At 36.1% G+C, this 25,263-nt stretch overlaps 1 protein-coding gene across 1 annotated transcript in view; it reads left to right on the forward strand.

The window, feature by feature from the left end:
- Positions 1–25,263, forward strand: part of LOC126832665 (uncharacterized) — a 65,846-nt gene that overhangs the window by 13,741 nt on the left and 26,842 nt on the right. The window contains exons 2-10 of the mRNA XM_050563528.2: positions 18,473–18,531; positions 18,853–18,989; positions 20,148–20,245; positions 20,837–21,002; positions 21,537–21,673; positions 22,690–22,825; positions 23,251–23,352; positions 23,670–23,800; positions 24,667–24,770. Of these exons, the coding sequence (XP_050419485.1) occupies positions 18,932–18,989; positions 20,148–20,245; positions 20,837–21,002; positions 21,537–21,673; positions 22,690–22,825; positions 23,251–23,352; positions 23,670–23,800; positions 24,667–24,770 (932 nt within the window). The 5' untranslated portion in view covers positions 18,473–18,531; positions 18,853–18,931. The remainder of the gene's footprint in view (positions 1–18,472; positions 18,532–18,852; positions 18,990–20,147; positions 20,246–20,836; positions 21,003–21,536; positions 21,674–22,689; positions 22,826–23,250; positions 23,353–23,669; positions 23,801–24,666; positions 24,771–25,263) is intronic.

Consider the following 25,263-nt stretch of genomic DNA (forward strand, 5'->3'; position numbering starts at 1 on the left):
GTTTTAGTATAAATTTTCTTTATCCAAAAAGTGCTGCGAGCTATCATCATTTCATTCAATTTTATCATATTTAAACCCCCCATATTCTTCATTTGACTGATTACATTTCGTTTAAGTTTATCCGGCCCATTCCATAAAAACGCAAATATCTTAGTATTAAATCTTTTTATAACATACTCGGGCATTGTTAAAGCTGACGCTGCATACAATATTTTTGATAAACAGAAAGTTTTAATTATTTGAATCTTGCCGATTAATGTAAGTTTTCGCTTTCTCCAAGTATTTAATATATTGTCTATCTCAATCAATCTATTTTCATAGTTTAATTTCTCGGCCGTTTTTGTGTCTTTGGAGAATACTACACCTAAGATTTTTATATTTGAATTTTGATATGCAAAACCGAAACGATGTATTTCAGATGACAGATTAGGTATTCCACTATTTAGATCAATTACTTCAGTTTTTATAACATTAATTTCTAATCCTGACACTTTACTGAATTTTTTAAGTACTTCATATAAATGTCTAGCCGATTTTAATTTTTTAAAAAAACAAGTCATGTCATCAGCAAAAGCAATTAGTTTTAATGTTTCCTGACCAATGTCAATCCCTCTAATATTAAAATCATTTCTTATACATTACATAGGGTTTCAATTACAAGATTGAATAAGTTGGTGCTGCTCGGATCATCTTGACGTACCCCCCTTTCTATTGGAAAATATGGCGTAGTAAAACCGTTATTTATCACACAACATTTGATATCATTATATAGGGTACGAATATATATAATAAAATTACGTTTACATCCAAAAGACGATAAAACTTTAAACAGAAACTTATGACTGATACTGTCAAAAGCTTTTTTAAAATTGATAGCTAAGAGAAAGCCTTTTATTTTCTTCAATTTGGCCAGATGAAAACAATCGTCTATTATTAAATTTACATTAGCACTATTAGATGTCGATCTACGGCTGTTTTTATTAATAATTCGTCTACCATCTACCAAGCGTCAGTCGAGATTTTTCCGTGGGTAACAAATCTGTCAAATCAAATAGCCCAGTGACGTGTAGTATAGATCAAATGGCTTGCTATGTGTTGAAAATTATTCGTTTACGGCTATGTATATAAGTAATATAAAAAAAACTAACGATGGGAGATTTCATTTAGATTAGATCTACTTGCGCAACACCTCAACGCAAATGTCTAGCCTAGAGTGCAGATCACGTCGGTTCTAAATTCAACGTCGCTTGGCCTAGACTCATGTATTCTGAGCGGACTGACACAAACATGCAGCTGGTGCAGCTAGTTTTAATAGTTACAGCAAGAATTTCATATTTTCGAAGAAAGTCAAAACATAATTATTTCTATGTCTTTTGCTCAATAGGTTGCCAACTCACTATTATACGATCATAGGTGTCATTCTGACAATTATAAAATCATTCACACCGGAAATAATATTACAATTACCCCCTTTGTTTATCTACTCTCCCCCCCCCCCACCATGGAATAGCTATCTTGAATTTGAAGTTGGAAATGTTATTTTTGCCAATTTCTCAACTGGCAATAGTGAATTATAGGAATAATAGGATTATTCTGTAACAAGGTTGGACTGTTTATAGATACCATCTATTTTAAGGCTTTATTTTAATACATTTTAAAAATATAACTTAAAAATATGAATTTCACTCGGCACTGCGTTTTGAAATGAACGTCGCCACTTACACCGCGGTCGTCAACGGAGTCCAAGCCTACATAAGCTCTCAGTTAGCCTAATTAATTGTACAGACCTTACAATAAGATTTTATCTGATCTTAAATTAGCCATAGAAAAAGTAATTGACGATTTTTATATCCTTTCCACATACACAGTTGATAGTTAAAATAACGGAACTTACCTTCGGCACGAACCAAAAAACCAATATGGCGTCCCAGAAGCATCTTTCGCGGCAACATTATAGTCACATGATCAGTTTCCGCGGCAAAATAAAATGCTAGTGTTACCAGATAATTTACTGAAGAATAAACCGGGATATTTGTCAGCTTCTAGTTGTTTTACAATAAGCCCTAATTAAAATGTATTATAGTTTGTATTGTGTTATTAAATCTCGATCTACGTCGTTAACCAATACAACTGTACCCGAGATCATACGTCAATTTCTTTTGATAAGCGCATTGCAATTCCTGTTTTAGGCCCCTATTATGTGTGTAGCAAACGCTGCACACTACACAATATACTTTAATCACTATTTTTTGTTCTTTGTGTTCAATTATTTCAATTCAAAAACACAGGATGTAAAAACCGTGAGATTTAGGTGCGGGAGGGGCATTGTTTACAGTCCATTATATACATTTTGTATACTAATTGACGGACGCAATCCGTGTGTTCGGCAACATGAAAGTAGGTCAGTGTTGCCTATTTATTACACCAATAACTTTAATGCATTAAAGGAAATTATGATTTCCGAAAAACTATAAAACAAATAAATGATCGATGTCGAAAACCGCCGAGTGGGACCCGACGAAATGTTTTAATCCGCAATCAATGCAGTACAAATTCGCCGTGTTTAATGGCAAGAAAGTGAAAATGTTTTATTATACTTAAAAGTCATGGAATTTCGGGCCCTTTATTTTACTGACAAGAAAGCAAAATATTTTCTTCCAAATAACATTGTGAAAGTTCCGCTTTCATTTTCTCTCGGGATTTTGAATGTGAGTTTTTACCTAAATTGCTGCCGGGGACAGGGAATGTCAGGCAATGGCATGACCTTGACTTAGGTTACAACCCCAAAACTGACCTTGCGGGTGCGGGTCACGAATTTGACCTTGACATTCATTGCCGAAAGTCTGGGTGGTACATGAAGTTTTGGGACTTTTTCGATCCCAAGGTCAAGGGTCAGGTCAAAGGTCAAGATCCCATTCGAAAGGTCAATGAATTGCTTATCCAGGGTCATGACCTTTGATTTGTCGCGTGGACCCGGGGCCCCACCATGTGCCCGGGAGCACCCGAGTCAGTAGATATTTTGGTGACCTTGACCCTTTCAGATGACCTTGACCTACCGGGGTCACGTGGGCCGAGATGACATGTCGAAAGGTCAAGGTCCAGTGGTCCTGACTTTATTAGATGGGCCCCTATGCGTCAAAAACCAAAATACTTCCGGGGCCCCTAGCAGATCAAGGTAACGAGTTTTGGTTGACGATTTTGAAAAATGAAGAACAAATGTGGGGCCGGTCTATCGACTCACCAAATTCCGGGGCGATTGGAAGACATTTTTGGGGCAAATTTCCCTACTAAGTCAAATAGCTGAGCACTGAAACGATGTGGTCTAAGGGCAGGTAACTCACTCATCCCAAACCGGATGCGACGACCTTGAGGTCGCGGCCTCTTAAACTATGATACATAAGATGTTGACACTCAAGAATTTTCCCACCCCACCCTACAAAAAAATAACCTGTGCCGTGCCAGGTACCGTTCGGGGTTTATGTATTAACAAGAGAATGGTGCTGTTTTTTCACAGATTCGATTAGAAATATAAGTATACTTTATTATTTTCTCTACAAAAACTACATTAACCATGCATTATGCAAGAGCTAAATATGCCTATTGCAGGTCTTTCTTTAGGCCCAGATTGATATACCATTAGTTTTACACTATTCGCGTACAAGCTGCGTCCGTTTTGTCCATACAGCCATAATATCCAGAATATAATTTAATCCCTTTCACAAACGCTTTTGCAGTAGCATCACAAATGATACATTTCAAATTAACACGAATAATACGTTCATTCACAACAAAACCATTTTTTACAAGTCTATCAATCTCCTTGATCGTGTCTCTCAAAAATTCTAAATTTGAAGGCTTAGTCTTCCCTAAGGTTATAGCAACTGGGAAAACCTTTACCGGCTTAACATCAATGGAACAAAGAACTGGCCATAAACAGGTACTGTTGCTCTTAAACAATGGAAGACCATCAATATTAAAAGAAATATTAATTACTAACAAGTCTTTTTGAATTTCTTCTGGATATAATTTCAAATTAACAAGTAACTGTTTCTCCAGGCCAAAATAAAAATATTCCATTTCCGACTTCATCTCAGTTTCTACCTCTCTAACAGTTCTCAGCAAAGTCCTTGTTGTTGACGGCAAAGAAGAATGTCCATGTTTCCTTAAAAATTTTAGAAGAGAATCCGTGGCATTATACATTACTGAATTTTCATTTGCCCACTGTGACAAATCAACAGCCAAAATATCAGAATTAGTTTCCAATTCCAAATCGGATTCACTGTCAGACAATGTTATATGTTCATCTATTGTATACCAATCAGAAATCATATCTTCATTTGCTAGATTATCTGTATCAATTCCATATGTTGATGTATTTGTATAAATATTTGTACTTTGCGTCATTTGAGAAGTTGGTTGGTGTTCGGCAAGAGTGTCTTCAACACTGTTGTGATATGTATCTGATTGATCGTCAATGTCATCAGTTTCAGTATAACCATTGTTGTTTGTCTCAATGATCTTGTAGCAGCTATCCAGTGTCTCTTGTACTCGTTCCTTTTCTGTTTTTTCGCATCCATTCTGAAATTATATCCACTTGTTCGTAGTTCGAAAAAGTACAAGATTTAATTTTCAGGGCATATGTTTTGTTGCGTGTCAACCTATCTTTTTAAGTAAGATCGTAGACTTGCTTTGACTAATAATTAAGATGTATACCGCGACTTGGTTAACCGTTCACGGTTCGGTTACACTGTGAAACGGGTAAAAAAATTACAAACCAATATTCGTTTTCATATCATATTTGATCTTTAAAACCAGGAATGGTAGCCAAAAATGTTTTCATTCACTAAAGACCATATAAATAGTTCATACAGCACAAGTTCATATATCACAGTCATTTGTAATATAACACGGGAAATTAATGTCTTATTAATTCCCCACTCGAAGTTTTGAATACGTTACATTATCATTAGCACTCACTGCAAGGCTTGGGATTGTATCAACTTATATAAACAATTCGTGAAATTGGAAACCCTATAAATTTAAAGATAATAGATAATGGGGAAGTCCATTATACAATACTACAATTGTTGAAATGGCCTTCCCATTCCTAGAAGTTCGGCTACGTTGAAATGGCACCAGTAGAAAATAATCTACAATTACCGAAACAATTAATTCTTTTATATCATAACTATTTCTAAATGGACACAAAATATTAATTAATCGTAACATACCTTATTTTCAACTTTTACGCCTTCTAGCAACCTATAAAACTCGATAGTTTAACACAGCTCTAAAAAAGCAGCCACCAGTTTTGTCTGAGATTCCCTTTTGGCGGAAAGATGTTTAAATTTGATTGGGTCAACTGTCAACATGGGTGTGTTTTAAAAAAAATATGTATAAGATAATTAATCTTGACCCTTATTGGTTTTTATTTTATATGCATTAAATATAGATATTTTGCAATTAAGTTATCAACGTAATTAAATTTTAAAGGTGTATTAAACGTTTAATAAATGGTTTTAAAATTTGTTTGTTTGTTGTTTTTTTTTTCAAATGGCGTGTATGGTAATTTTTACCTTTTTATTGCGGGTTCTTTAAAAAAAAATCACATTTACGGTACAACGTTTGAATGGAAAATTTTGTAAAAAAACATCAATTATATTATAGTAAACATTTTTATCACTATTTATCGAAAACTTATGGAAGCCTATAACTACCATTCATAATTTCTACTTTTCGCCTCTTCAGAACACGAAAGTCGAAAAGTCGAAAAGTAGAAGTTACGACAAAATGTGAGGCGACAAGACGGTATACAAGCCAAAATCATATCGAAAGTAGGAAATTAAGAAATAACACACCGCGATAATAGCGCCCCCCGTTTTTTCTTAATTTCTACTTTTCGACTTGCATTTTAGCTTGTATACCGTCTTGTCGACTTTCGACTTAGTCATATTTTTGTATTTATTGATGTCAGTAAGAAGGCGCCAACACGCTATACAAGGCAAAATGCAACTCGAAAAGTAGAAATTAGGAAATTAACACACTGCGCTATTAGCGACCTATGATCTGTCGTACTGTCGACTTTTCGACTTTTCTACTTTTCGCCTAGGAAGTTGTTGTAGTCAGTTACCTGCTCATTTAAATTTTTTTCAATAAAATTATGCATATACAATGTATTGTTATTTTTAAATTTCTTTCTAAAAATATAATTATCTAGTCCTATACATCTATTATTCCAGAAAATTTGATTTTTCGGGTGTATCAAGTTATCAACATGTTTTGTACCAATTTTGAAATAATTCTTGATAAAAAGGAGATAGGTTTTAAGTTTAGGGTCATAGCTGCAAGCTGGTAGTACATCACCCCCATACATGTCAAGAATTAAATTATATGTTGTTTTCCAAGTCTGTGCTGTTTTAGTATAAATTTTCTTTATCCAAAAAGTGCTGCGAGCTATCATCATTTCATTCAATTATATCATATTTAAACCCCCCATATTCTTCATTTGACTGATTACATTTCGTTTAAGTTTATCCGGCCCATTCCATAAAAACGCAAATATCTTAGTATTAAATCTTTTTATAACATACTCGGGCATTGTTAAAGCTGACGCTGCATACAACATTTTTGATAAACAGAAAGTTTTAATTATTTGAATCTTGCCGATTAATGTAAGTTTTCGCTTTCTCCAAGTATTTAATATATTGTCTATCTCAATCAATCTATTTTCATAGTTTAATTTCTCGGCCGTTTTTGTGTCTTTGGAGAATACTACACCTAAGATTTTTATATTTGAATTTTGATATGCAAAACCGAAACGATGTATTTCAGATGACAGATTAGGTATTCCACTATTTAGATCAATTGCTTCAGTTTTTATAACATTAATTTCTAATCCTGACACTTTACTGAATTTTTTAAGTACTTCATATAAATGTCTAGCCGATTTTTAATTTAAAAAAAAAAACAAGTCATGTCATCAGCAAAAGCAATTAGTTTTAATGTTTCCTGACCAATGTCAATCCCTCTAATATTAAAATCATTTCTTATACATTGCATAGGGTTTCAATTACAAGATTGAATAAGTTGGTGCTGCTCGGATCACCTTGACGTACCCCCCTTTCTATTGGAAAATATGGCGTAGTAAAACCGTTATTTATCACACAACATTTGATATCATTATATAGGGTACGAATATATATAATAAAATTACATTTACATCCAAAAGACGATAAAACTTTAAACAGAAACTTATGACTGATACTGTCAAAAGCTTTTTTAAAATTGATAGCTAAGAGAAAGCCTTTTATTTTCTTCAATTTGGCCAGATGAAAACAATCGCCTATTATTAAATTTACATTAGCACTATTAGATGTCGATCTACGGCTGTTTTTATTAATAATTTGTCTACCATCTACCAAGCGTCAGTCGAGATTTTTCCGTGGGTAACAAATCTGTCAAATCAAATAGCCCAGTGACGTGTAGTATAGATCAAATGGCTTGCTATGTGTTGAAAATTATTCGTTTACGGCTATGTATATAAGTAATATAAAAAAAACTAACGATGGGAGATTTCATTTAGATTAGATCTACTTGCGCAACACCTCAACGCAAATGTCTAGCCTAGAGTGCAGATCACGTCGGTTCTAAATTCAACGTCGCTTGGCCTAGACTCGTGTATTCTGAGCGGACTGACACAAACATGCAGCTGGTGCAGCTAGTTTTAATAGTTACAGCAAGAATTTCATATTTTCGAAGAAAGTCAAAACATAATTATTTCTATGTCTTTTGCTCAATAGGTTGCCAACTCACTATTATACGATCAAAGGTGTCATTCTGACAATTATAAAATCATTCACACCGGAAATAATATTACAATTACCACCTTTGTTTATCTACTCTCCCCCCCCCCCATGGAATAGCTATCTTGAATTTGAAGTTGGAAATGTTATTTTTGCCAATTTCTCAACTGGCAATAGTGAATTATAGGAATAATAGGATTATTCTGTAACAAGGTTGGACTGTTTATAGATACCATCTATTTTAAGGCTTTATTTTAATACATTTTAAAAATATAACTTAAAAATATGAATTTCACTCGGCACTGCGTTTTGAAATGAACGTCGCCACTTACACCGCGGTCGTCAACGGAGTCCAAGCCTACATAAGCTCTCAGTTAGCCTAATTAATTGTACAGACCTTACAATAAGATTTTATCTGATCTTATATTAGCCTTAGAAAAAGTAATTGACGATTTTTATATCCTTTCCACATACACAGTTGATAGTTAAAATAACGGAACTTACCTTCGGCACGAACCAAAAAACCAACCAAAAAACCAATATGGCGTCCCAGAAGCATCTTTCGCGGCAACATTATAGTCACATGATCAGTTTCCGCGGCAAAATAAAATGCTAGTGTTACCAGATAATTTACTGAAGAATAAACCGGGATATTTGTCAGCTTCTAGTTGTTTTACAATAAGCCCTAATTAAAATGTATTATAGTTTGTATTGTGTTATTAAATCTCGATCTACGTCGTTAACCAATACAACTGTACCCGAGATCATACGTCAATTTCTTTTGATAAGCGCATTGCAATTCCTGTTTTAGGCCCGTATTATGTGTGTAGCAAACGCTGCACACTACACAATATACTTTAATCACTATTTTTTGTTCTTTGTGTTCAATTATTTCAATTCAAAAACACAGGATGTAAAAACCGTGAGATTTAGGTGCGGGAGGGGCATTGTTTACAGTCCATTATATACATTTTGTATACTAATTGACGGACGCAATCCGTGTGTTCGGCAACATGAAAGTAGGTCAGTGTTGCCTATTTATTACACCAATAACTTTAATGCATTAAAGGAAATTATGATTTCCGAAAAACTATAAAACAAATAAATGATCGATGTCGAAAACCGCCGAGTGGGACCCGACGAAATGTTTTAATCCGCAATCAATGCAGTACAAATTCGCCGTGTTTAATGGCAAGAAAGTGAAAATGTTTTATTATACTTAAAAGTCATGGAATTTCGGGCCCTTTATTTTACTGACAAGAAAGCAAAATATTTTCTTCCAAATAACATTGTGAAAGTTCCGCTTTCATTTTCTCTCGGGATTTTGAATGTGAGTTTTAACCTAAATTGCTGCCGGGGACAGGGAATGTCAGGCAATGGCATGACCTTGACTTAGGTTACAACCCCAAAACTGACCTTGCGGGTGCGGGTCACGAATTTGACCTTGACATTCATTGCCGAAAGTCTGGGTGGTACATGAAGTTTTGGGACTTTTTCGATCCCAAGGTCAAGGGTCAGGTCAAAGGTCAAGATCCCATTCGAAAGGTCAATGAATTGCTTATCCAGGGTCATGACCTTTGATTTGTCGCGTGGACCCGGGGCCCCACCATGTGCCCGGGAGCACCCGAGTCAGTAGATATTTTGGTGACCTTGACCCTTTCAGATGACCTTGACCTACCGGGGTCACGTGAGCCGAGATGACATGTCGAAAGGTCAAGGTCCAGTGGTCCTGACTTTATTAGATGGGTCCTATGCGTCAAAAACCAAGGTCACGAGTTTTGGTTGACGATTTTGAAAAATGAAGAACAAATGTGGGGTCGGTCTATCGACTCACCAAATTCCGGGGCGATTGGAAGACATTTTTGGGGCAAATTTCCCTACTAAGTCAAATAGCTGAGCACTGAAACGATGTGGTCTAAGGGCAGGTAACTCACTCATCCCAAACCGGATGCGACGACCTTGAGGTCGCGGCCTCTTAAACTAAATTGACCCCTGTGAGTCTCATGGTGACCTTGGTTTGACCAGAAAACAAATTTTGATATGCGTCGGCTTACCCAAAATGAAAGGTTACGTGCCCTTAGCATGCTACAGATCGGCACAACACAGGCGGTTGTGGCGCGGACGATGAATGTTTCTCAGTCTATCATAAGCAGGCTATGGTCCAGATACCGTGATACACAATCTGTACAGGACAGACCACGCTCAGGTCGACCAAGGGCGACAACTCAAGCCCAGGATCGATTTATCCGTACCTTGGCCTTGAGAAATCGTGTCATCACAGCAAATCAGATCAGCGCTCGTCTTCAAACAGACACTGGTGTGAGAGTGAGTGGCCAGACGATTCGGAATCGACTGCATAGGGGTCACCTTCGCGCCCGACGTCCTCGCGTGATCCCTTGTTTGAGAGATCATCACATTCAGGCAAGACGTCGTTGGTGTAGGGATCGTCAACACTGGGATAATCGACGCTGGAGCAATGTGATGTTTTCAGATGAGTCAAGGTTCACTGTTGATTTTTTGGACAGACGTAGGAGGGTGTGGCGTCGTCGAAACGAGCGCTTCCAAGACGTTAACGTCATCAGACATGATCGATTTGGGGGTGGTTCTGTTATGGTGTGGGGAGGCATCACTGTTGCTGGAAGAACGGCTTTACATGTTGTTGCAGGGCGTGTTACAGGCCAGTACTACCGGGAAAACATCTTGGCAGTCCATGTTGTGCCGTTCGCACGACGTCATGGCCGCCGTTTCATCTTCCAGGATGACAACGCAAGATGTCACAGGGCCAGGATCGTTACAGGTTACCTCCAACAACAGAACATCACCACATTACCTTGGCCAGCACTGAGTCCCGACCTCTCCCCCATCGAGCATGTCTGGGACATGCTTGGACAGAGGTTACGTCAACGTCAACAACGTCCTGCCAATGTCCAAGAACTTGCTGCTGCGTTGCAACAGGAATGAGACAATCTGGACCAAAATTACCTTAGACGTCTCATTAGGAGTATGCCACGTCGGATCAATGCTTGTTTGGCAAACAGAGGAGGATTTACCCGTTACTGACTTGGTTGTGATGCTGTGGTAACTTTGCTGTTTGACCCCGGGTATCATTTTACCCTTATAATGGTCAGTCTGTGCCTTACTTAGTCTAACGATCATTTGGAATAAATCGATGAATGTGAACTTCATTTCATTTTGTCATTTGTTTCTCGGTCAGTTTCATTAGGTGACTTTAATAACACTTAAAAATCAAATATCCCCTACTTTTTTTGAATAGTATATATAAACTTTTAAGAAATATTTAAAAAAAAGAAGTTTATATTATCATTTATAATAAACGTTTCTAAAACATAAAAAAAATACATATTTATAACGTTTCACGTAAACATTAAAGTAACGTTTTGTCAGGCAACGTAAGTTATAAACGTGTTTTAAACGTTTAATAAATGTTTTTAAAATATGTTTTTCAAATGGCGTGTAGGGTAATTTAGACATATTTATTGGGGGTTTTTTTTATAAACTTTTCATAAAAGTTAAAAATCAAACATATTTACTACGTTTCAATTTAAACGCTAAGAAAATGTTTTGTAAGAAAACGTCAATTATGAATGTTTATTCAAACATAAATTATACGTTTTTAGTAACGTTTATCAAAAACTTAAAACAACTCACGCTTAAAACGTTTAAAAAACGTTTAAAAAACGTTTTTATCAACGTTTATCAAAAACTTAAAACAACTTACACTTAAAACGTTTAAAAAACATTTTTTTAAACTAACCTTTTAGAAACCTAAAAAAAACGTTTTTTAAATGTTTTGTGTTTGCTGGGAAGTCGAGGGTAATTTTACTACCATCCGAAAATAGTGTGCTCCGAAACCAAGGACAGTGACATTGGGGTTTAACGTCCTACGTGACTTTACTGCACGTACCGGGATCACGAAGACGAGCATGCGGCATACATGTTTCTATGAGAGAATTATTGCCGGAACAGCAATTCAAGGTTTTTTTTATGTGCACGCTAACGTGTACTTGTGACCTCAGTATTTCTTACCACCCGTCCGACTATAGGCTACGGAAAGGGATATATTTCAAATTAGATAATAATTTCGTTTCGGGTTTTTTTTCTGACTATAGTACCGCATTGATAATGTAGCTGTGACTAATAAGTTGACAAGCTACTAAGCTGATTTTGAGACTAACATATGGTGATTTGATATTTCTATGATTACATGTGTTTTGCGAGTGGATAAGGTAATGGATTAGCTGAACTAAATGAATATTGTTATTGTGAAGCAGTCAAGAGCCAGGATGATCGCGACTACTTTGTTTTTTATATTTACTGATACTATCATATTTCATTATTTGTTAGCGTAGGACATTGTCATTTATATATATATTAAACATGTATTATATGTCTTATCATAGAAGTCTATAGTGTTATGTTCTTTCGTAATCATTTGTTTAAATACCTTAATTGTTCGTACCTTTATAACCAGGGTACTTATATAACTGTTAAATTAAACAACGGATAACTCCTACCTCCTAAAGTGATTTATATAATTAGTAAATAATTATCATTATCTAATGATTGGTGTTTTGTGACATATATAGTGTAACCAATATATACATTGTATTTTTATAATCAATATGATACTGTTTATTAGTCGTGTTTATGTTCTTATGATTTGAATTTCTTCATGCAATATTTGTGAATCGCCAGTAGGAATAAATGTCTCTTATAGATACGTTTAGATGGCTGGAATTTGCACGATAGGCTTGCCTCAGGGAATATGGTCGAAGGTCAGCGAAGAACTCGCTGATATTGACAAGCTACGTTCCGAGGGCACAGAAGCTCCTTTAAAGCTTCTTTCTGTTTCAGCGAGTACGGCAATCTAGGATTGCCCGAAAAAGACAAGTTGTAGATTGAGATAAATACGGCGGATGCTACTCACCCGAAAAAGGAAAGACATTAGCAGTTTCATGAACTAGTACGGCGAATGCTATTTGCCCGAAAAGGTAAAGACCCTGACAGAGTACGGTGAACGCTGTTCACCCGAAAAAGGACAGTTAACAGAAATAAACGTTTTTAAGCTGTAAATACTGATATAAATATATTTTGAAAGTTTTTGTTACATAAAGGTTTGAAAACTGAACGAGTCTGTTTTATTCCTACGGTGAAGCTTATTATAATTTTAGCAAAACACCGTTACTTACCACTTTTTAGCTGATCCTTACACATCCTTCCGAAGTTCCGTTTACCGGTGGCTCGTGATCAGCCAGGAATTGATCACTGGTGGCAGAGATACCAAGCTCCCCATACCCCAAACGTGGTTGTCCCTTCATGAAAACGTTACAATTGTAGGATAACTTACACCCGTTTTTAATACACGGTATTCTCCGGGAATGCCTATAATCAATAATGACGTGTACTATTACTATTGACTATTTCTGCTTTGAAATCCTATAGTATTGAAGGTAATTCAACCAACTATGGTGGCTGATTGGTATCATGTCGTTATGTCGTGGTGTCGCCCTTCGACATTTTAATCCGACCCCACGACACTTTTACGCGATATGTCGGGTGAAAATGTAGAATTGTTGGGTTAAAGTGTTGGACTTCCGGTTCGATTTCATGAGTGATAGACGTATTATCAGAATGCACACGTAAATCGACAACAATCGAAGTTATATAAAGCGAAATAGGTATATAAATTGAGCAAAAATGTGTATATAAACTTTAACTTCTGATTTGAGGTAATAGTTTTCACTTTTGAACTTTTTGTGACTATTGTGTGGGCCTTTCGGCCCGGCTGAAGTCAGCTTCAGTCAAATTGTTTAATCAATATGGCGGATGTTCAGTTGTTGATAAAGGACAACACAGTGAAGGTCTTAGTGAAAGATGTTCAGAAATATCGTGCGCGTGACATTATTATTTTAGTTGAAAAAAAACTTGGCGTTGATTCAGTTCTCGCATGTGTTCCGTGCAGCGATTCATATGATGTTATTATAGTTAATCGTAACAGTGCGAAACAGTTAGCTGATGATGGTTTGGTATGTGGTGATGAGGGTCTACCCTGTAAATTTGTTGATTCAAGAGTGAAGGTAGTATCTTTTATGCATTTGCCTGTTTATATCTCAGATGATGACATTTATAAAAAGTTAGAAAATTGGGGTGTTACACCCGTTGGACCTCTTCACAGGAAAACGATCGATACCGATGGGAAAAGGAAATATGATGGTACCCGTTTTATTAAAGTTGATTTCCCCCCAAGTATTTCAAGTTTGCCATATGCTACTAGTTTTGATAGTGTGTCGTACAGTATTCGCCATAATGATCAAGAAAGGGTTTGCTTCCTATGTTTACAATCCGGCCACGTAGTTGCCCAGTGTCCAGAATTTAAGTGTTTTAGATGTAAACAAGCCGGTCATGGTAAAAAAAGATGTGCGTCGGTGTTGTGTCCGAGGTGCGATGAATTTGATTGGAAATGCGAGTGTGTCGTGGATGCGAGTGATAATATATTTACAGCTGATGCACGTGCGGAAATACCTAACGGTAATGATAACGGTATTGTGAATAGCACAGAAGCGTCTGATGGTAAAGCAATAAAAGCTACTGTCCACAATCCCAATGTTGCTGATGTCACTGAAGTAGTTACCCCTACTGATGCATGTGGATCTTTAGGTAATATTAATATATGCGATAAATTAAATTCAGATGTTGATCAAGTTGCTAATGGTTTTTGCCACTTAGATGATAGGCCAATAAGTGAAACTGAAGTTGATGTTGATAAAACGGTTGAAGATGATAATGAATTTGAGATAGAAGATTCTTATTATAGTCAGGTGTCTATTGGGGATTCAACAGAACGCAAGTCACCATATCCTCGGCGCATTAGGAATCTGTTGCTTATAATCCCTTAAAAAGTAAAATTGGTAAAATTAAGAAAGGGGTCATAAATCCTCTTGTGGGTGATCGTATGAAAGTTTCGATTGAAAGTGCCCTTAAGAATAAATCAAAATAAAATATTTAAGATAAAATCATGTTAACCTTTTTCTCACTTTATATTTTAATGGTTAAAGTAGCTACAATTAATGTCAATGGACTTACGAACGTGAATAAATTCAGTAATTTAATAGCTAATTTTCAGAGCAAAAGTTTAGATTTTGTGTGCGTTCAAGAAACTCATTGGGATGACAATTTTATTAATTCTTATAAACATCTGTGTAGTGGTGATATTTATTTTTCAAATAGTCTGCATGGTTTTAAAGGCTGCGCTTTATTTGTGTCTAAAAAATACTCTGAAAACTGTAATTTTGTTTACTCTGACGATGAGGGTCGATATCTTGAATGTGATGTTGAAATTAATGAGTACCTTCAAACTGCCCCTAATATTCAAAAAGATAGGAGAGAGTTCTTTGATCAAATTGGTGGCAGAATATCTGAAAATTCTATTGTTTGTGGTGATTTCAATGACGTCATGAACGGGTTTGCTGATCGATCTAAAAATATGTCTGCTTATGGTGGATCAACCAAGGATCTCTTTGATTTTGCGTTTACTAATAATTTGTTTGACATTTGGCGAAGGAAAAACCCAGGCAAAGATACTTTTACGCGTCAACAATTCGTACAAGGTGTGTTGAAGCAGTCTCGATTGGACTATATATTTACCACGTCATCGATTCTGATGTTTATATCTTATTGTTTTATATCCCATACTAAAACTAGTGATCATAGTTTCGTTACTGCAATTCTCAATTTTAACAACTATGATAAAGGGCCTGGATTGTGGATCTTTAACAACAAGTATCTTAAAGAACATGAATATTGTGAAGGTGTCAAATCATTAATTAGTAAAGCCCTTTCCTGTCCTTTATATAAAACTGAACAATTAGTATGGTGGGACAATTTGAAATACCGTATAAAACAATTTAGTATTTTACATGCCCAGAAAAGGAGAAAACAAGAGCAGGACGATTTCTGGCAGATTCAGACTGCATTAAATTTTCATTATACTAAAGCCAATACAGTTAAAAATTACGACTATACCCAAATTTATGAACTAAAGAATAAACTTGAACAATATGAAAAACAGATATGTGACGGGGCTATACTTAGATCAAAAACCTGTGATGCTCTCGATACAGACAAATGCTCACGTTATTTTCTTAATTTAGAAAAATTTAAACAGGAGAGTAATATTGTTAAGACTTTGAAAAGATCTGACGGTTCTATTGTCAATTCAACTCCTGAAATTCTTGAAGAATGTGTTAAATTTTATACAAAACTATATACGAATGAACCAATTAATAAGGCCAATCAAAATAAGTTATTTGATTTAATTACTGATCAGTTAGATGAAGCTAAATCTAAATATTGTGACTCTGATATTTCCATTCATGAATTGTACAATTCTTTAAAGGGCATGAAGAAAGGGAAATCTCCCGGTCCGGACGGAATTACTGTCGAATTTTATTTGCATTTTTGGGACATTTTAGGAAAATATTATTTTCAAGTTATTTCTAATATACAGGAGATAGGAGAGCTCAGTAATTCCATGAAGAGAGGGACAATTTCGTTATTTTTCAAAAAGCGTGGTAATAAAGATGAATTACGTAATTGGAGACCCATAAGTCTCTTAAATGTTAATTACAAGATCTTCTCCAGGACACTAGCTCTTAGATTAAAAACAGTAGTAGCTGATCTTGTATCGCCTGATCAGTCTTGTTGTGTTCCAGGCAGGGATATTGCTACCAATATTCTTAACATACGTGACCTTATTTCCTTTGCTGAACTTGAAGACCTTCCTCTGTATCTTTTGAAATTAGATGCCGAGAAAGCATTTGACAGGGTTTCTCATGATTATATGTTCAATTTATTACATAAATTTGGATTTGGTGAGAAATTTATCAATTCTATTAAAATCTTGTATAAAGACATTAGAAGTTCGGTAAAGGTAAACGGGCATGTCTCTTTATCATTCCCTATCCTTCGCTCTGTTCGCCAAGGATGTAGAATTTCGGCCTTGTTATATGTATTAACCTCAGTTCCATTAAATTTACTTATTAAGTCTAATGAGAATATCAAGGGTTTTGCTGTTCCAGGATGTGATTATAATTCAACCGTGTTTCAACACGCTGATGACACAACTTTGTCTTTATCTAATTTAGATTCTGTAAATGAAGCTCTATCCACAGTTGGAGTTTATTGTTCGGCTTCGGGAGCCAAAATTAACGCCGAGAAATCTGAGCTCTTATTAGCGGGCAAGTGCCTCTGTTTCAAATCCTGACTCTTTACCTGTTAAAGTTTTACATGGAGCGGCAAAGTTTCTCGGTGTGTATTTGGGTCCGGATGAAGCAATGTGTGAACGATCAAATTGGGATTCCAAGGTTAATAGAATTGGCAGAATACTTAATCTCTGGAGGCAGAGAGGGCTTCAGTTACGTGGTAAAGTTTTAATTGTCAACATCATGTGTCTATCAACTTTATGGTATTTATTAAGAGTTGTAGAAATTCCACTATGGGCTCAGGATCGTATTGAAAAATCTATTAGATCCTTTATTTGGAATGGTAAACCACCCCTTATTAAGGGGACTTCTATTTTAGGTAGTACTGATGTTGGGGGTCTTAATCTGAATTCTGTTATTTTAAAACAGAAAGCATTTAGGTTATACTGGCTATCTAAATATTTATCCTGTCCAGATAATTTTCTCTGGAAATATTTTATGACTTATTTTTTAAAACTTTATAAGAATTATTTGTGTTCATTTGAATTATTATTTATTAACTATTCTAAACCTGCTTTAAAGGTGTTGCCGTCTTTTTATAGATCTATGCTGATTTCGTGGGATGACTTTCATAATGGTAAAAGGCCAGTTGCTGATAATTATAATGACATCCTCAATCAACCATTATTTGATAATCCACAGATTGTATATGATGACAAAACTTTATATTTCAGTGATTTTATAGAAGCCGGTTTAGTCAAAATTTCTGATCTATGTTATATTTTTATCTCAGGTTTTTTATCAGTTGACGCTATATTTGAAATGGCTAGAGAATCGTTACCAGATTGTAAATATGAGAAAATTGAAAATCAGTATAATTTGATTCTTAAATGTTTGCCAGTGTCCTGGACTAAAATAATTCGCTCTAAGAGTGATATTATACGCTATGAATTAGATTTTGAACTGATTATGAATGATAACATCTATGATATCTATCAATTAAGTACGTCTTCGGTCTATAAGTTATTAAGGGATAAGTATTTTGAACCCCCTGTCTGCGAATCTTATTGGCAGCACCGAGGGTACGACATCAACTGGCCAGTGGTATGGAAGTCTGTTTTTGCTATGAATAAAAGTTCAGAATCGTTAGATAATGATTATAGAATTGTTCATAACACCATTTGGACTAATGAGAAGCTTCATAATATTGGTAAAATAAATAATCCTTATTGTAAATTCTGTGATAAAGACTATTGAAAATTTAGAGCATATAATTCTAGATTGCAAATCTGTTAAGAATTTGCATGAATATATTTTAGATTTTATAGAGGTGTTTTTCCAATCCTCGGGTTTTGGACTAGATGATTTTCGTCAGTGGTTACTGTTTGGTTATCCTGTGCGAAATGAAGCCAATAATCTGTTTTTAATTTTTATTTTCTCGTTTGCTAGATTAGCTATTATCAAACGGAGAATTTTGTTTTTAAATGAAGCCACCAGGGTAGATTTGTGTAAGTTATTTAAAACACTTCTAACTAAACACATGAATTACTTGTATCAATATATGTCAAAGCACAGTAATCGACATAAATATTTATTACTATTTTCAATGAATTCCTATATAGAAATTAATGATAAAATCAATATCAAATTTAATTAGATGGTGACTTTAAACTGATGTAACTTCTATTGTTTTAATTTTGCATGTGTGCAATATTTTTGTGAATTAAATAAAAAAAAAAAAAAAAAAAAGGTCAGCGAAGAACTCGCTGATATTGACAAGCTACGTTCCGAGGGCACAGAAGCTCCTTTAAAGCTTCTTTCTGTTTCAGCGAGTACGGTAATCTAGGATTGCCCGAAAAAGACAAGTTGCAGATTGAGAAAAATACGGCGGATGCTATTCACCCGAAAATGGAAAGATATTGGCAGTTTCAAGAACTAGTACGGCGAATGCTATTTGCTCGAAAAGGTAAAGACCCTGACAGAGTACGGTGAACGCTGTTCACCCGAAAAAGGAAAGTTAACAGAAATAAACGTATTTCCGTTACTTACCACTTTTTAGCTGGTCCTTACACATCCTTCCGAAGTTCCGTTTACCGGTGGCTCGTGATCAGCCAGGAATTGATCACTGGTGGCAGAGATACCAAGCTCCCCATACCCCAAACGTGGTTTTCCCTTCAAGAAAACGTTACAATTGTAGGATAACTTACACCCGTTTTTAATACACGGTATTCTCCGGGAATGCCTATAATCAATAATGACGTGTACTATTACTATTGACTATTTCTGCTTTGAAAGTTTTTGTTACATAAAGGTTTGAAAACTGAACGAGTCTGTTTTATTCCTACGGCGAAGCTTATTATAATTTTAGCAAAACACCGTTACTTACCACTTTTTAGCTGGTCCTTACATATCCTTCCGAAGTTCCGTTTACCGGTGGCTCGTGATCAGCCAGGAATTGATCACTGGTGGCAGAGATACCAAGCTCCCCATACCCCAAACGTGGGTTTCCCTTCAAGAAAACGTTACAATTGTAGGATAACTTACACCCGTTTTTAATACACGGTATTCTCCGGGAATGCCTATAATCAATAATGACGTGTACTATTACTATTGACTATTTCTGCTTTGAAATCCTATAGTATTGAAGGTAATTCAACCAACTATGGTGGCTGATTGGTATCATGTCGTTATGTCGTGGTGTCGCCCTTCGACATTTTAATCCGACCCCACGACACTTTTACGCGGTATGTCGGGTGAAAATGTAGAATTGTTGGGTTATAATGTCGTGATGTCGGCTTTTCGTGGTGTCGGGTTATTGCCTTATGAAGGGCGAAACCCCGACATCGCATGATACCAATCAGCCACCATAGCCATCGGCTTTGCAAGAAGGCAATTTGTTGTTTAAAGGAGCATTAGGTAAGATTAAATACGAGCTGGCAGTTCTCACTTTAATAGTTAACAAAAAAAGATAATGAGATAAGGAATATGCTGAAAATTTCAGTCGAATTGCTTCACTCTGAACTAAGCTATTAGCGATTCAAGTTAAGGCTAGCCTCGGTCGTCATTTCTACCGATGGTACGATAATAAACATTTAAAGTTTAATATATCTTTATATTTTCATAGAATCAGCGACGATGTCTACGAAGAATCCGCTGGTGTATGAAAACTTGGTGCTTGAGGGAGGAGGAGCTAAAGGAGTTGCTCTGGGTGGTGCTTTAAAGGTCTGTTATTATTAACTTCCTGGGTAGCAACAGCAACGTTGTTTCAGGAGTAAGGCACTGGCTTACCAATCAGGAGATCCTAGTTGATCGAGAAAGGTCCACAAGTGTTTCCTGTCTAGTTTTCCCATCTTAGTGGCGCAGGACGAATGGCATGATAAGGAACGGTGTATTCTCGCCCGAATGGTCAATCTAAAAAAAAACGAGGTCCCATTGACAGTTGGAGTTCGTTATAAATATAGACCGTTGCGTCGCTGTCCGGACAAAATTTCCCTCGTAGCACACTGCATTGTGTATATGCATGTCTCCATTAGCCCAGTCGGAGCATAACAGTAGGACGCTAAACCCGATTTCATTTCATTTCCTTTCGATATTGGCATGTATCGGACCGTAATTTTATATACTGTATGGCGTATGCCCGTCTTCATTAACCCGGTTGGTGCAGAAAACCAGAACGCTAAACCCCATTTCGTTTCATTTCATTTCAATGCCCTCGTTGATTTGGTTAAAACGAAAGCCCATATTTGATGCCAGATTTAATATGTTGAAGTTGAATGAAGATTTACATTCCTCGTAAATGATATATATTAACAGTATTTACAGAAACTGGGTTTGTTATCTGGAGATGGCAATCATCATATAAAGCGATTTGGTGGGGCCAGTATTGGTTCTTTAGTAGCAACCTTACTATCTGTTGGTTACAGTCCAGATGAGGTCACTAAAGTACTATATTCAAATTCAATGTCAACATTTACCTCAGGTGAGACTACTATTATTACTCATCATAATCATCATCAGTATCATCAGTAACCAGCAGCAGGTTCGATAGCAGCTAGAGCATGCACAGTATCAATACTAATGCTACTATGTCTTGGTCATCATTATCATCCTCATCATCATCATCAGCAGCAATAGAAAATACAGCAGCTTTAGTAGAAACAAGAGCATACACATAAGCATATGCGGTATTGTCATCTAAGGAGAGAAGGACCAAGAGTCATCAAGTCGATTTACTACTATAAAGATGGCATGGGAATACAAGCAGGGTTGATGGGCGAGACACAGACGAAGCACGAAATCATATTGCCATTGTCAGAGTATTTGAACGCCTGGGATAAATGCTATTGGGTCTTGTACTTAAGAAAACATTTTAAAATGTCGCCTATTTTTGCCCGGATCCTGGGCCGGTGGCACCATTTCACATTCGTCTTAACCTGACTCTTCATCTAAGGTCAGCATGATGTGAATCATATTTTCATTTTGAGAAATTGATCTGTATAATCTGTAATTACAGGGACTCTGTTTTCGATTTGTTTGTCGTTTTATGAAGTATTTAAGCAGTATGGTTTCCATTCAACCAATCCCATTAAGAAATCGTTAGGGGAGTATATAAAACAGAAGACAGGAAATGCTGATTTGACGTTTAAACAGGTTGGTCGTTGTAAATAGAATAATGCTTATAGTTATATGATTGTTAATCATTTCGTAGTTTGTTTGTTAAAGTATCTGTGTGGCATTTGCATTTCTCAGAAAATATAAAATGTTCCACGTCTTAATACACGCCAAATAAATTATCAAAATATCAACGGTGAATAATCTCCCGCTAGTTGGATTCAAGTAGATTAAAACGAAGCTCATCAAAATAATGCAGAGAAAACATGTGCGACACCTAATAGGAAAAGGACATCGTAACGCCGCGTGGTGCCAGATGAAGTGCCGCTCGAGTGTACTGATCAGCGAAATTATCCACATCTATTTAGTTCTTGGTAGACGTCTTTATCACAGTGTGCTTTTTCTAGTGAAAAAAAGTATGGTCGGTCAGAACACAACCTTGCAGTATTGTATATCAACCCTTTTAAGATTGGAACGAGGGTGGCAGCGAGGTTCCGTCAGCACCTGCTTGAAACCACCATCCCAGCGCCAGCGGTCCTGATTACGTTACTTTCTTTATTACTTTCTCATGTGTGCAACGCCGTTTGGGCATATGGTACTGGAAGGTTCCACAAAACAACGTATCCCAAAAGACACGACTACACCTTTAATTACAAACGAAATGAAATGAAATGGGGTTTAATGTCCTACTGTTCTGCTCCTATGCTGGGCTAATGAAGACGGACATTACGAAGAAGGGGACGGCGAATTAGCCTTATCGCATCCCTATTCCTGCCCTACGCTGGACTTGCTTCTCAATCCCGACATGTTCTTCCTGCAAGGTTCATTTGTTTGCAATATCACCTTCGGTGGAAGCCGACGTTAACCTCGACCAATGAACGAAGGAATAACAGTTTGCCATAACATGCCAGACTGACGTGGCCTAAACGTTATGTTATTTCAAACGGAAAGACCGTCCTGGGAGGCACGAATCTAGATACACATTTGTATCCAAAACCATAAAAGTTTTGTTTTCGCAAATGATCATGATTAAGATTGTAATTTGTTGATTTCAGTTGTATACTAGTCGTGATAAGGAACTCTGTGTTATTGTAACTAATGTCAACAGATTAAAAACAGAATATTTCCACGCGAAGACAACACCGGATACACCAATTAGAGAAGCTGTGCGCATGTCTATATCTATACCAGGTAAGTTAGTTTTTAAGCCAATCCAAGTATACGGCATGAAAAATTAGCTGATGATGATACAAAACATTGGCTGATGGCATAAAAAAGAATTAGCAGATTGCATATTGAATTGGCTGATGCAATGGGATAGTGTCCTATGGCATGAACCAAAGGCCGGTGGCATTCAAACTTGGATGATGATATAAAGCAGAGGGCATGAAACATTTGCTGATAGCATGAAGCATTTGCTGATAGCATGAAGCATTTTGCTGATAGCATGAAACATTTGCAGAAAATATGAAACATTTGCAGAAAATATGAAACATTTGCTAATAGCATGAAGCATTTGCTGATAGCATGAAGCATTTGTTGATAGCATGAAACATTTGCTGGTGGCACGAAACATGTATCATGATGGCTATTATTGTCAAATGCGTGCATTTCAGGATATTTTAGGGCAATAAAATCCAAATTAGAAGCAGACGGAGAAGAAGATTTGTTTGTAGATGGAGGGATGCTGTGTAATTACCCAATTCATTGTTTTGATGGTAAATATTTTGTAGAATCAAATATCATATAACAGAATACGGATTTATACCATTGGGCTAGTCAATTAAGATTATCTACACCATCTGTTTCTTGCTTTATTTGACTGTTTTTTCTTTGTTAATGTATTTGGCTGTTGATATATGTGAATGTTTTTATTTGTTGATATAGGCCTGTATTTCTTTGTTGATATATTTGACTGTTTTTCTTTGTTGATATATTTGACTGTATTTTGGTTGTTGATATGCCCGTTTTCTTTGTTAATACATTTGACTGTTTTTGGGTGTTGATATAATTGACTGTTTTTATTTTGTTTTAGGCTGGTTTTTATCAATGGCTAAAGGGAATAGCTTCTTTAATAGAATTAAATCTTTAAGTGATATTGCTAAACATTATGAACAAAATAACCGATTTAAAGAATTTAATCCTAAGACATTGGGAATTGTTTTAGTAAGTATAAAAAACCCTCTGACATGTAAAGTGTTAAATCCATTATTTTTCTTACAATCCTTGAGTGGCATTTAGCGATCGGGAAACACATTAATATATCAAAGTTTTTATGGGAAAAAATCACTTAGTTTATTGTAAGAGCACGACGTTTCGATAAGTATCAGGCCGTAGAGCAAAATATTTTCCTCATAGCACTAGGATTAATAAATATGTTGATATTAGCAAGCTTTTTGCGATTATCAGTTTAATTCTGAAAAATCGTTTCAGTCGTCTGACTTGGAATGTCACATAATTGTCGTCATTCTGAACACTTATTTATCTGACATGCTAGGGTATTTCCTTAATGTTTCCTAATTACTATTTTGATGATGTCCCAAGTCTAATCATGACTGGGGGGTTGGATGGCTGAATGGTTAGCGTGAGCGCGCTGTATCATAAAACAAGGTAAGTACTGGCAAAATATTGCATTTGATTCTGGTTGTATCATAAGCTTTGTCATTGAGTCGACTGCGTGGTTTCGAATCCCCGGTTGTACGTGACAAGGAGTGGGGTCGCCTGTCCAACCTCGTGGGTTTTCTCCGGGTCCTCCGGTTTCCTCCCACTGCTAAAGACCCCTACGCGCGAGCGAATTATTGAAATAAAATTAAAAACCATATGTTAGTCCCGAAATGACCTAGTTTGTGTCGAGTGGACGTTAAACCCCATTTCTCTCTTTCTCTCTAATCATGACTTATATTCTGTGGTCTGAACTGAACAAAAAATATTTTTAGAATGCAGCTTAATTTGTACTACTATTTTATGTTTACGTGAATAAGGCACTTGGTACAAAGTTTTGATAATTCAGAAGATGTTTCACAATTTTTCAGTATTCGGAGACTGACAATCAGTGGATGAAGGACTGCTTCAATAAAAGGGCGTTGTGTTTAAAACCAGAGAGACCTGGAAAAAGTACCAAATTATATTGCGAAAGGTAGGGAGACTGTCTCTTATTGTAAATGATTCTCGAAGTGGCTAGGGTCAGTTTTAGACAACTGTGATATGATCCCTGATCCCCAATGAAAGAAATAAAAAAACAAAACCCAAAAAAACAACCTAATTGGTTAGGCCATTTCTTGTAATTTAATTCATTACTAATTGTTGGCGGACCTAGTATTTGCATATGAGAAGAAGAAGGTCCATTATTACTTTTGTTGGGAAGGCCAAGGTCCATTATTACTTTTATTGGGAAGGTGAAGGTCCATTATTACTTTTATTGGGAAGGTGAAGGTCCATTATTACTTTTATTGGGAAGGTGAAGGTCCATTATTACTTTTATTGGGAAGATGAGGGTTCATTATTACTCTTCAATGGGGAAGCTGGTCTCTATTAATATACCTACTAACATCGGCAGCGGTTCATTAATATTTACGACAGTTCATTATTACAACGTGACAGCCCATTATTATTTACTGACAAGGTAATTT

The sequence above is a fragment of the Patella vulgata genome, chromosome 9 (genome assembly GCF_932274485.2).
Source record: "Patella vulgata chromosome 9, xgPatVulg1.2, whole genome shotgun sequence".
Classification (NCBI taxonomy): domain Eukaryota; kingdom Metazoa; phylum Mollusca; class Gastropoda; family Patellidae; genus Patella; species Patella vulgata.